The sequence below is a fragment of the Empidonax traillii genome, unplaced genomic scaffold, assembly GCF_003031625.1.
Source record: "Empidonax traillii isolate 1590-97213 ecotype Southwest subspecies unplaced genomic scaffold, ASM303162v1 scaffold1186:size159678, whole genome shotgun sequence".
Lineage (NCBI taxonomy): Eukaryota > Metazoa > Chordata > Aves > Passeriformes > Tyrannidae > Empidonax > Empidonax traillii.
This window is the reverse complement of record NW_020956379.1, coordinates 145,428-159,095: the sequence shown is the minus strand read 5'-3', so window position 1 is coordinate 159,095 and position 13,668 is coordinate 145,428. Positions and strand designations below refer to the sequence as shown.

Here is a 13,668-nt window from a genome sequence, read left to right as displayed (position 1 = left end):
TTTTCCATGTTTTAAATACCATTTTTTTAATGCTAGCCTCGGATATCCTTTTTTTTCCCCCCGACATGTCTTTTTGCCCTGCCTTTTTGAAATTTTACCATAATACTCTGTAGGAAGTGTCCTTAGACATTTGTTGTTGGTTTTTTGTTTGGTTGGTTGATTGGTTGTTTGTTTTGTTTTGTTTTGTTGGGTTTTTTTGCTTTGACAACCTTGAAGTGAGCTACATTAGGATTTTCCTGAAGTGGGCATCAGAAATGTAAATTTTTCACCTTTGACAGTCCAGAAAAATTTCCTGACACAGTGGAAAGGAATGTTTGCTGTACCAATACATGACTGTATGTGTCATAACAATTGCACCTCTCCTACACTCTCTTATAAAAATCGTTTGTGTCTTACCTTGTTCAGGCGGAATGTCTTGGTCAGCTTCCTTGAAAGGTGGTTCTGCTATATCAGTCAGTTCTGCCTTCTCCTCATCTTCATTATCTTCATCTCTGGCTTGCAGACTAGGTGGGGTAAAGCTACCCGTGGTATAAGTTGCCATTGTGGTAGCCTGCTCCACTGGAGACTCATAGCCATCGGTGATAAGGTCACTGCCAGCAGAATCATCTGCTGGAGGAGGCAAATTGGAATCCTCTGATTTTGGAGGACTGCTAGTGCTCCCCAGAGCACTGAAAGGCACTGTGAAACTTTGAAGGTCAGTAACTCTGTGTGGAGGAGATCTGTCCGGGAATGGTTCTCTGGAGGGTTTGGTAGGGAACTCAGGTTCAGATGTAATAAAATTACTGAATTCTTCAGAGATGCTGATCTCTTCACTTAGATCAGGGCTTTCAGTTGTAAATTCATCAACCAAGGTGTCTCCTATTTGGTCCACTGTTGCTGGGCTGGGGTAACCTAGTGGGAGTTCCACACTCATAGATTCTTCCTGAAAAGTTTTAAAAAAGCAGCTTTCATTATCATGTTTAAGTTTTATTCCTAAAAAGGCCAGTAATCTCTAGGCACATGAACTTGCAAACAGCTAAGTCAACATAAAGTCATACACTGCTTTGGGTTGGAAGGGACCTTAAAGATCACCTAGTTCCAACCCCTCTGCCATGGGCAGGGGCAGCCTCCACTAGACTGTGTTCAATGCCACATCCAGCCTGGCCTTGAACGCTGCCTGGACTGGAGCATCCACAACTTCTCTGGGCAACCTGTTCCAGTGCCTCAACACCCTCAAAGTAAAGAATTTCTTCCATATATCTAACCTGAATTTCCCATCTTTCAGTTTGAACCCATTACTCCTTGTCCTGTCATTACAGTTCATGATGAAAAGTCCCTCTTCAGCTTTCTTGTAGGCCCCCTTCAGACATAGGAGGGCTCCTATGAAGTCATGGGATGTATAAAATGTTTGGCATCTGCATATGCTCCTAATCACATTGCCTGTAATTTTAAAAATGGTCAAAGAAAGATGGCCTTCATTATCCCTGTCAATTGCTCTGTACTACTGAACTACTAAGACATTGTTTACTTTGTAATTAAAACTGGAAGAGGTATTTAGGCAGCAATATTAACCTGTAAATGCTCTAAACTGCATCTCCTCTGTTGTAGTATAACAATGAAACATTCATCCTCACAGCAAGTACAAAAAGCAGATATATTAGCGTAAGAAACACGGTTTTTTAATATTTATGTTCATCTTAACACTGTTTAATTTTATTTCCTATGGAAAAGTAAATAAATATGACAACCAGTATTAACCTACCAAATCAGGGCCTGCCAGAGGAATAGTGACCATGCCTTGGATATCATTATCAAAATCACTAGGTGGTATAATAGATTCTGAAAAAAAACCAACACAAAAACCAAAAAAACACACAAACAAACAAAAAAACATTAGAGAGGGAGGGAGAGAAAACAATGAGGGAGGGAGAGAAAACAATATTTCAAGACCAGCATGATGAAAATTGATCAAAACACATAAGCTCTGTAAAAAACATTACTAAACTATTCTCCATAAAAAAATTACTTTTTAAAATCCATGTTAAGAAGAGCAAACCATCAGTGTTCATTCACCCTGACAATTATGAGGAAAGCCAGAATTTTATATGCAGTGTTCTTTCTATGCTTTATTTAGCATAAATGGGATGGGTCTGCAGAGAGCTGAACCATGAAGGAATGCTTAAAATCAGCTGAAGTACAAACCCCTCAGTTAAATCTGCACGGATTATGATGACTCATTACATTGCATTGTTCATTAAGCCTAAATTTACTTCAGTTTTACCCAGGGCCCACATCATTGTTAATGTCAGTGTTTTGCCTTTAGTGCCCTGTTGGTCCCTTCACCCCCAGAGAAGAGCTCTTTAAAAGTAATTGCACAAGAGCTGTTTTTCTAAAACTGATTATTAAAAATAACTACTGGGAAAAAGTTGATTAAAATATGTATTATTGAAGTGTTCTAGATCTATTTTTTGTTGGGACTTTGAATCTACATTTAAATATGACATTTTATTCTTACAGAAAGTATTAATTAATCTGACTTTTTTTTTTTTGGCAAGAAACTGCTGCTGTTTGCAAATTAAATACTATAGCTAAATTTTGTATGTGGTTTAATATTGTTTTGGTAAATAAACATATGCAACACTAAAGAGACTGGGCTAAATCAAATGAACACAATCTTTTAGAGCAGCAAAATACACCTTACTGGAATTACATCAGTTTGGAAAGGCAAGGTTCAGACTTGTGCCTGGCACCTGCCTGCCTACTAACCATCAGTAAACTGAAGTGTTCCGAGGTCCAGTGGCAGGGAACGGTCTTCATGGAGTGCAATGGCAACCAGTTGCTGCAGGTCTGTTACTGTGAGTTTAGTTCCTGTTATTTCCCTCTCTTCAACTGGAGAAACTGGAATTTTTTCACTTTCAACCTTATTAGATCCAATAGTTGAGATGTCATCTGCTGTGCTTTTGATTTCTGAGCCATCTCTCTCAAAGTTCACCACGTACCGTGCTATAGTGCTGCTTGATCTGCAAGGGGAAAAGGCAAAAATGCCCAGTGCAGCAAAATCAGTCACTGACTGGGAACCAATTTTACAATCAATCAAATGTGCAGCAATAACATGTTATCTTCTTAAAAGCAATGCAGATTTACTTCTTTCTAACGAGACTGTCACCTTCAAATTACTTTTGCTATGCCTTTTTTCTACTATTCATAATTATAAATAAAAATTCAAATTACAAAGAAAACTGTAAAAATATTCTGATATAACCCATTTTAATTTCACTACTGATCAGTCATTGACTACTGATTCAAACAGCCATGAATGCATGCTGGGGTTACTAAAAGCCATAATTGTGCATTATGCAAGATCCTCAAGTAACGGATTACACAGTCCATAAAACTGCAAATAAGCAAAAATCTTATCACAACTGAGGCAATTTTTTGCTCTTTTTCAAAAAGGAGCAAACAAATTAGTTAATGTGGCAAGCAAATCACTTTTCACAATGGGTCTTAGCTTTTTCCAACTCCAAATGAGATTTTCAGTGGAAACCTCAAATGTTCACCATTATTAATACATCACTTTTCACAAATGTTAAATTCACCTAATTAAAATGAAAAATAGTGAGTACATTGTAAACATTTCTATACTATGTTGCTTTTTACAATATCAAATAACTGTAGAGAAAGGAATTTCACTTCATCTAGTATGTACTATATATTTAAATTTATATGACTTTGCAAGAATTCAGGAAAAACATTAGACAATTCTTCCTTTTAAAGTATGAGTAAAAGAGAAATTTTGTTAACTCCTAGACAAATTATTCCCTGGGAGCACTTTTAAGCAGCAACAACAATAGACTGCATCTGTTTGTATTACTAGTCAAAAACTCTCTGCATTTTATCAAGCTAGTAACTGGTCTCTGCTTTTCTATCTGGCTTAATAATGGAGATAACAAATCAAATTCTACATTCTTATTGAAAATAATGTGTATATGAGAATACAGCTAAGAAACAGCAGACCAAAAATGAAAATTGGAATATAAAGTTTCCCTATTTATTTTTCACTTTCAGTATATGACTGATAAAATTCTTCAGTCATCTGAATGTGAATTTTCATAGATCAAACATTTTCTCTCCTTCAGAGAGATCTTGATAAAATTTGATTACATGAACCTTTCAGATAAAAGTAAAAGCTTTCCCTGCTGCTTCATATCACAGTTTTTGTACTTAGGCAGAACGCAATCAATTCACTTTGCCACATCAAGATAAAGGACATTTACTGATGTATCTATGTACATCATAAAATGATTAATAATCATGATTAATAATTAGTCAATAAAATTATTAATCTTAATTAAGCATTACAGAAAGATTACCCATCTTTCTCCTTCTTCTGTCTTCATTTCATCACAGAAAAAAGGATTGCAAAAGAAAGAAAAACAAAGATTCATATACACTGGTAAATCATTCAGCCATACACATCATAACCATCTTTTGACAATTTATCTGGTATGTGCCATCTATCATTTTTATCTCCATGTGAAAATGACAGTCTACTCTTCATCAGTTCACTTTTCCCCTTCCAAACAATGGTAATCACCGTATTTTGTGTGGGGAGAGAGAGGAATTTTACTTTACCGTGATAGTTTGAAATATAAACTTTCCTATTTCCCACCCCAAATGGTGCAAATTGAGCACTGTCTGTGCTAATCTCTGTCTTTATGGTGGCAATGAACACTGTTCAGTGTGGCAGTGATAGCAACAATTACTGTTACCATACACGGTGCCTACTGAGACTCTAGGCACAGAGGCAACTTGAGCTATTAATTACCTCTGGAAGACATGCCTATGTTGACCTTCTGGATATAATGCCCTGTTATTTTCCCTAATGAATTCTCTAGGATATTTATAATGTTGTTATATGGGAAATGTTGCTAATATATGTGCTAAAATGGCTAAGGGAGAATGGACACCAACACCGGTCTTTGCTGATCTGTACCTCTCAGGAGATGACTAAATTACTAGAATCAACCCTGATGCTGATCTTCCATACTGATGAATGTACTTTCATATCAGATCCGAAGTTCAAGATCCTAAACTGAAATGGATCCCAGATCTGGAGTCATAGCTGAAAGGGATTAGTTGTTGCAAGTTATTGCAAGTTATTGCAAGTAACTATGAGATGCTACTTTAGACTTCTCTGCTTTTTCTGTGACAGTTCTTTGTTTTTTTGATTTCAAAATACAAATACAAGCAAGTAATTTCCAGTCTATTTTGCTCTTCTCTCTCCCTTCCCCCAGCAGTTTTGCAGAGAAAAATGCTAGGAAGAAGGATGCTCTGGTCAAAAATTACATTGCAATATGAGTGTTCTTTGACGTGTATTAAATATTATTAGAAGGACTGAGTGTGTCTGATACTGAGCTGTAAGCCCACATAAATTTATGTCTTTTTTCCCTGTTCTTAATTCCTTTTCAACTGTTTATAGTTTCTTACTATAAGTTATTTTTCATTTAATTCTTTACATAGTGTGCTCTTATCTATAGAAGCATAACCCATTTTTTTATCTCCCTCTACCCTGTAGATTCTCTGCTGAAAACGTACATAAGAGCCTCTATTAGTAATAAACATACAAGGAAGCTATAACTAAAAGAAATTGAAAAATAGAACTCAAATTTACTGAAAAAAAATAACAGTTTTAAATTGTTTGAAACACCTGGAAAGCAAGTACTGGAAAAGTTTTATATGTGCTGACATGTAGCCTCGTGAAACCCTCTCTTCACTGTGATCTATGAATGGCACAGGATCCCCACACAAAAAAGTAGTCACTTAAATAATTGTACTGCTAACTCTCTGCACCTAGTAATTTTAAGAAGTCCTTAATACAGGGTTGCTTGCATGCAATTCAAAGAATTTATTGTATCCTTCACCCCTCAGGGAATCAAAACTACTTATACTTAGTAATTCAAAACCTCCTAATCTCACTTGGAATGTGTTAGCACTTCTCACCATATTGTCTCTATAGTATTCCCATAAAACTGTTTTCTACTTACAGCAACACGCCCCCCCACCTCCTCCACCCCCACCCTAGTCCACAGGTCTCTTCATCTTGAACGACAAGAAGGAACAGGAGAACCCCAGCAGCCAACAGATGAGAGAGCCCCGTTTTCTTACTTACTTAAATCCTAATACGCGGATTTCTTTGAATCCTGGAAGTTTCTCAAATATTCTTTTCATCTATATAAAACCATAAAAAATTAATGTTGTATAAGATCTGTAACTAAAAGGCAAGCACAGGCTGACTACCTCGACAATATTTTTTTCTTTTTGAGAAAAAGCTTTACGAAACAGTATCAACTGCTCTCTTTGTGGTATCGTAATTACTCAGCTTACAATGTTCAATTCGTATATACTGGTTGTATTACCTACTAACAGGCAAGATGAAGCACAAAACATAGCACTTTTATAGTAATTATGTAAATCAGTGATAATCTAGATCATAAGAGAGCAAGTCAAACAACGTGATTTAAACGGTTTTTCAGCAGTTTTGGTTCATGAATTGTTTTGTGATTCAAGTCAGCCGTAAATTGTTAATTACTTAGAAATATTAACCAAATGCAGATAGGTTTAGATTATTTCACAAATTATTTATAAATTAAACAGTTTTAACTGTCTTGTAAAGATAGAATAACAACATACTTTTAATTCTAATGTTAACAATTGTATGATTAAGTGGTTTTGAAGAGAAGATGCATTATGTAGTTAGTAAACAAAGTCTTCAGGCACTTCTGTTCGATGGTAATACCGGAAATCTACAGAGAAACCATATTTTATCAGCTCTGCCAGCACATCCTTCATCATTTTTCTATGCATGTCTGGAACTTAACCAGCAAACAAAATTGCTTGCACTAAGGAATGTTCATAAAACTGATGAGAAGCTTTAGTTAATTTTACTAAGAAAACCCTTTGGGAACCTCAAGTCATTATCTGCTATCTGCTGTTAAACTGATATCTGAACATTCAGTTAATATTATTAATTATATGAAAACACAATACATGTTCCAATTCTTACAGAAACTGGCAATGCACAACAAAATGAGTGCAAGTCCTTTGAAGCATAGTTCAGACAACAGTAACTAATTACTTTACACATTTATATTATATTTCTGATTAGGTTTATTGTAGAAATTAAATTATGACAAAGTACTGTCCATGAGTTCTAGATTAAACCTGAATGATTTTCCTAAAGTTATTCTGTTCATTAGTTGTCTGAGGCTCTACTTCTGTCAAAGCTTTTGGCTTGTTAGCTTGGTGGCTGAACAGATGGCCTGAATGAGGGGAAAAACTGCAGGTCTTGAGATAGCAGGAATTCTGTACAAAGTGAGGGCAGTAGATTCTAATTCTATTACATGGTGAGGGTAGTTTCATAGTATGAACCTCAGCCAAGGTATAAAGTCAACATTTTTGCATCCACTCAGCCTCCTTACCTGTTGCTGAAATTTGGCAGCTAGTTGTTGGTACTCTGGGGAGTTGGGATCACTAAGTTCAGGTGTGTACTCCTGATCAGTGAGAGTTACACTGAATTCTACCATTTGCTCCACAGGGAGTTCAGGGACTGCATTTGTTCCCAGCTCCTGGAAAAGAAGAAAAAAAAGAAAAAAGAAATAAAACTAAGTGATTTTTTTTCCTCCAACATGTTGGTATTTAATAGGCACGTTAAGTTCCCTTTTAAGCCCATTGCCAAAATAACTTTCTGAACCATATTCTACAAACGATGACCGTTCCTATACATATCTGTTGGCTTAATTCTTCTCTCTTTGCAAACAAATTTCTACTATTGTAACTTGAGCATTGCCTTTGATATGCATAAATGAAGATGAAGAAAATCAAACCATTTCTTGCACAGAGACTGTTTCCAAGTCTTACTTTCATCATTGTAAAGTCATACAGCTTTCCTTGCCACTTTGGGGGACCGTGTGTGACATGAAGGAGAGTGACATAAAAATTCTACAAGCTAGCTGGGATCCCACGCTCAGAAAACCCATGGTCAGTCAGAGCAGAGTGCTGGACTCTCTGTTACTGTTTCAGAAGTTTGCATTTGGGTTTTCTGATAATAAAGTAGAATTAGCCCTATCTGTGATACACCTTTCTTGTGCAGTTGACTTTACTGCTGCTAAAAGTACTCATTTTGTTTGCTATTTCCCAACAGTATTTGAAGCTTTTCCTTAAATTTACTAATTTTTGTTCTTTAATTACATTAAATTCCAAATGCCAATTCATTTGTAGGCTATGATGTGCTGCCCACAAGGGGCAAAGCCACTATGGGTGCACTGAGAAAGATTTCCTAATTCATCCTAAATATAAAGTTACTAAAGTAAAGTGACATTTGCTAATTTTAAGATCAGAAGTTATCTCTTGTTCCTTATTCATAAGTAGAACTGAGCTTCAAATTTCAAGTCTTGGAATGTAAGTGCCTGAAGAGGTGATGCAGAGAGGTCACCCAGGAAACTCCTGCCTTCTACCAGGCTCTAAGTCCTTCTTCACAAATCTTATTACTAGTGTTAACACGTATCATTCCTGCATTTCATTGCCAGTGTATTTTATTACTCTTTTTTTTTTCCTGAATAAAATCTTTCAGGGGGTTCTAAAGAAAGCCTGTTAAAAATACAAAGATCTCAGTACAAAAACCCAAATTATTTTTTACTGCATGTACTGCATATACATTGCATGTTCACACTTATTTGCAATACATAGATATTCTGTATTCTTTAAACATGCTTTTATGTTTTCCATTTGCTCAAGGATAATTCTACTCTCAGCCAGACTGCTTGCACCTTGGAAAAAATACAAACAAATAGAACAAAATCAAGAAGAAACTATCCCAAAAGAGCAGCAAGCTCGTTAGCCTGAATCTCACAGTGAGGTGAAGTTTCCACTTCTGCTGCCAGGTAAGTTGGCATAAGGCTCCTAGAGACATCTGTCCCATACATGACACCTAGGCTTTAATACCTTCCAAAAATAAGCAGAACAAGAAACAAGTGTGATTGCAGTGTTAGGGGATAAGAGAGAAAGTAAAATGTTAATAATAGAATCACAGAATGAGTGAAACAGGAGAGAACACTTTCTGCACCCATTGATTCTGCAAAACTCAGCTCTGCTATACCATTCCTTAGGATGCCTCAGTTTTAGAGGAATGTATGTTTTGTGTTGTGTATAAAAATATGGCTCATCAGTTAGAGAAAGAGCATTCTTTGATGTTCTATCATACAAATGGAAAATTCAGGAATATGCACTTTCTACATAGCTGCCCTATAACTTTTGAGGAGCCAACCTTTAGGGAGCTGATGATAAAGGACTGGGCCAAGAAAGAATAAGGAGATCTGTAACAAGGAGGAACTGGTTAATGACAATCATCTGGTACATCTCAAACATCACAAATAAGTGATTTTAAAACCACTTTTTCCTCATATTCTATTTGCTCTTTCACTGTAAGAGCTGAGATATAGGTAGGTAATAGAAAGTTGAGAATATTTAAAGGTTATTTTGCTTTCTTATGTTATGAGGATGTAATAATTTGGGGCAGTAAAACCAGCATTTATTTGGGATCAAGCCAGTACAATTCCTGTGCTGGAGCTGAGGAGCTTGTATAGATGGGATGGGGAACAGTGGCAATTTGCCAGGGGTGTGATGTCAAGGCGTGATGTCAAGGCCTCACCCAGAATTCCTGCCCCCAAATGAGCCTCTTCCTACAGCCAGTATGCACAAAACTCAAAAAGAAACCCCCCCCAACCCCTCAGAGGTTTTTCAATTAGCTGTTCTAGGGGCAAACTTCTTACAAATTGGAAAAATTCTCTGAGCAAAGCAGAGGGGAAATGTAGGAGCTGAGGCTCCTCCCAGGTGATGCCTCGAGAGAGAGGTTCCAAAAGGTTCCCTGAGGCCACACAGCTGTGCTGAGACCAGGGCTACCTCTCTAGCAGCCAGGACAGGGAAAACAACCACCCCTCCCAGCACTCCACCCCTCTCTCAGAGGTAACTGGTGGCAGCTGCTGTAAACCTTTAAAAGAAGGGGTAGTTTCTAGAGTTGTGCTGCATGGCTGCTCTAAGGAGATAGTAGTGGAGATGCTTCTTTGATAGCTGGTTTTCTGGCCAGAAAAAGGCAAGGAAAAGGCCAGTCTTATCTCCTGTGTTGTGGCAGGCCTAGAAGGTATGGTTTCTTGGTGTTATTTATTGAAGAATAAGGTTGCAAAATGGTGCAAGATAGGCAACAGGCCCCTCCTTCAAAGAATGAAGACTGTCCCTAAAAGCTGGTTTCCATACTTTTATGCTTTCTACCTCATACTCGAGAAACATCATGCCCTACTCTGGCACAGAGGAGATGCTAATAGACCCCTTCAGTCCTGCTGGCTGAAACAGATAGGGGAACTCGGGGTTTGAAACACTAAGTGTTTATAAGGCTTCTTCCTATTTTCTTGCAGCTGAGCTCAAAAAAAAAGAAAAAAGAAAAAAAAAAAGAAAAAAGGCGAGTGAAAACTGGGATAGGAAAACAGGCTGCCCTGACCTTCACAGGAGTCTTCGTGTCGTTAACAATTTCATTGAGCAGCGTCCCGTTAGGTGCGTATGGAGAGAGGGGTGTGCCAGGGGAGCCTGCAGCGGGGTGAAAAGAAAAGTCAGGCAAGAACAAGTTTTCACATCAAAACTCTTGCATTTTCTGTGTTGGTCAGGTGTCAGCACAATGGAGCAGCTTTTCTTAAGGAGGGTGTGTTTGAGCACAAGCCTGTGCCATTGGAAGGTGGCCATGACTTATGGCACAGGGAAAGCTGCGATGTTTTATACAATAGACAGACTTTCTTCCAGGTCAAACATCAGTAGCATTGCATATGTGTGACTGAACACAAAAGTCAACTTGGAATGCTACGTTTGAGTAGCAGACATGCCACAAAGAGATAAAAAGTAGCTTCATAAAGATTATTTTGCTAAAAACAGTTTCACTTTACTCCAGTGAACTTGTCCTGCTTCTACTGCATTCATTAAAGTACAGTATTTTAAGACATAAGAATCACTGGCCTTAGCAATTCTGTTTAATGAACAGACATACAAACAGCAGACTTGATTTTACCTGTAGAAATGGAAGGAATTTCTTCCACCTTTTTGCCTCCTATTTTCTCTGCAGATATTTCATCTTTCCTATCGATCAAATAGAAATGAGTGATTTAGTTATCTCCATGCTGTACTGGCAATGAAAAAAGTATAAAAAATATAGAAATATAGAAGTGTGGTTTAAATGAGTGAAGTTATTTCTAATGGAATATTTTCTAAGCTGGTTAAACAGGCAGTGGAACAGTGGATCATGTTTTTTATTCGACAGCTTATGTATTTCCTTTCCTTTTCTTTAGTGTGATATTTGCTCTTAAAAAATACTTATTTGATATATTCCTCTGCCAAAGACTATCCGTCCTATTAGGAATCTTCTCATGAGATTTCATGACTGATTTTATCCATGCAAACAGAGGGGTGGGATTACAGAGATTAAATCAGTGCACTGGGTTCTAGTTTTGTTTCCCTTTGAGGTTAAGGAATGGTAGACCACTGTCTAAAATGGATGCAAGACTTGTACATCATCTAAACCAACTTTTGCCTCCTTTGCTGTATCTCATCCTGTCAATATAGTTCAGCAAGAGCTTTGGGTGTCTTCTAATTTTAGGACCAGTGCATATTTCATAGTACCAAGAGATTTTCATATGGTATGGTGTGAGGAGAGGATGGATGTACTTATTTTTCAGTTGTTGCCCTGCATTATAATATCATAAGGATGCTTCCAAATAATGATAGTTTAAAGTCAGATTCCTGGATCCAGATTACTATGAGATGTAGGAACGTTTATTTTTGCATCTGGATGTAGTATTCATGGGTTAATGCCTGCCATGATCCCCAAGAAAGAATATGGTGGTTATGATGTAAGGTTGTCTACCTTGTATCACAGGATTTGGGTTTGTATTAGTGATATTATTTTCTGTTGTAAGTTTTACAGTCATGAGGTGATGAATACCTTTTGCAATTGCAGCTGCTGGCTTGCCTAAAAAGCAGAAGTAGTATGTATATCTAAGTACATTTTATAATAGATGTATTAGATATTTCTGCAGTTAAGGCTATAGAAAAATTTCTGCCCTAAAACCAAAATTTTATTCATTCAGCTTTTGTAAAAATTTAGATTTTTAAGTAGGAATCTTCTTAGGGACATTTTGAGATTTTTCTTTCCTGAAATTGAGGTGTGAAGAATTTCAATTGTTTTGGGTTCTAAAGTAGGGTGTGGAAAAAACCCCACAGCATAAAATAAAAATACTCCAGTCTTTGAAATAAATGAGAATAGAATTCCTCAAAATTTTTACAGTGCACACAGATGGAATATTTGTGAAAAATGGTATGAGTGAAACAAGAAGGGTATTGTAAATGTGTGGTGTGGTGTTAACTGAGATAGCGTAAAGCCTGTAGTGTAGACAGAAAAGATGTATAAAATACATTTCTATATGGGGCCAACCGAGGTGTTTAATAACATAAATAAAGAACATGAACAACAACTGATTTACCACATCCTCTGCATATCTTAGGCAGTGAGAACGAAAGTACTATTTGTAATGTTTTCACAGTGTTAACTAACTATGTGTTATGTTTTAACTGGAGACTGATCTCTCTACATGGCATCTACAGAAGATAACAAAATGTTTCCCAAGCCACACAATAGTAAAGATGAAGACCAGCGACGCATAATCATGGCTGGCTGTGTTTCCAACTAAGGTACAAGTAATTTCATAGAATTTACTTCATCTTCTGAATTGTGTCTAGGGAAAACCAAACTGTTGACAGAGAACTTAAGAACTCTGAGATTAGTCACTTCACTTAATGCCTTGCTGCTGCTGTTTGCACTAGACTGAATGAAAAGACCTCCCTTTGGCCTTCCAGAGGTGTTTAATTAGGGCCTACAGTATTAAAAATACATTTCTGAGAAAAGCACTCAAATCTCATCATGTTGGAATGAAAAAACGATACCTAAAATCTCTGTGATCACGAGACAATGTAACTTATGAATGTGAAAGATTATTTGCCTGAAAATGCCCTGAAAATCAAAAAAAACTTGAAGGAAAAAACATTACATTATTCAGAGGAGTTGTGGACAATGATTTGTCTGGGTGTCCTATAGTGTTTACATGCAGAGAGATGAGTTCAGTGTTGTAACTTTAATCCTGCCATTCTCAGACTTCTGAGTGTTGCCAGGAGCATATTTTTTTCGAAGAGTTTGTAGAATAAAGTATCATATTAGTTGACACTCTCATGATGTGTAAAAATACAGGAGAAGGCTAAAGTAAAGGCATAGAGGTTTTTATATTATTGCTTAATGAAGCCTCTCAGATAAACCTTTGTTAAGCTCTTGGACTTTCCTATATGAGAAACTACGTAGCAACTTTTGTCACACTTCCAATCAACATTGGTCTAACGCAAAGCCATGTCTGGGACAGGGTTTCATGCTCACATTAGTCTGAGAAAACATTCTGTGGTGTCTCAAAGTGAACAGGTAACTCAGACATTTGGCCACCTCCATTATTTGTGATTCAGTTGCTCTGTACTATGATACATACAGTACACACCTCTCTCACAGCACGCACCAAATACGCTACAGTGCTATCTGTATATCTGTTCACATCC

The 13,668-nt window shown here is 37.0% G+C and overlaps 1 protein-coding gene across 1 annotated transcript in view; it reads right to left on the bottom strand.

The window, feature by feature from the left end:
- Window positions 1-396: 396 nt before the first annotated feature.
- LOC114069090 (interphotoreceptor matrix proteoglycan 1-like) overlaps window positions 397-13,668 on the bottom strand; it is a gene marked incomplete at its 3' end in the record, with an annotated part of 30,168 nt that continues 16,896 nt past the window's right edge. Inside the window, exons 5-12 of the mRNA XM_027905646.1 lie at window positions 11,087-11,154; window positions 10,529-10,614; window positions 7,458-7,604; window positions 6,149-6,207; window positions 4,350-4,370; window positions 2,746-2,999; window positions 1,742-1,818; window positions 397-922 (exon numbers count right to left, since the gene is read on the bottom strand). Coding sequence (XP_027761447.1) covers window positions 397-922; window positions 1,742-1,818; window positions 2,746-2,999; window positions 4,350-4,370; window positions 6,149-6,207; window positions 7,458-7,604; window positions 10,529-10,614; window positions 11,087-11,154 — 1,238 coding nt within the window. The remainder of the gene's footprint in view (window positions 923-1,741; window positions 1,819-2,745; window positions 3,000-4,349; window positions 4,371-6,148; window positions 6,208-7,457; window positions 7,605-10,528; window positions 10,615-11,086; window positions 11,155-13,668) is intronic.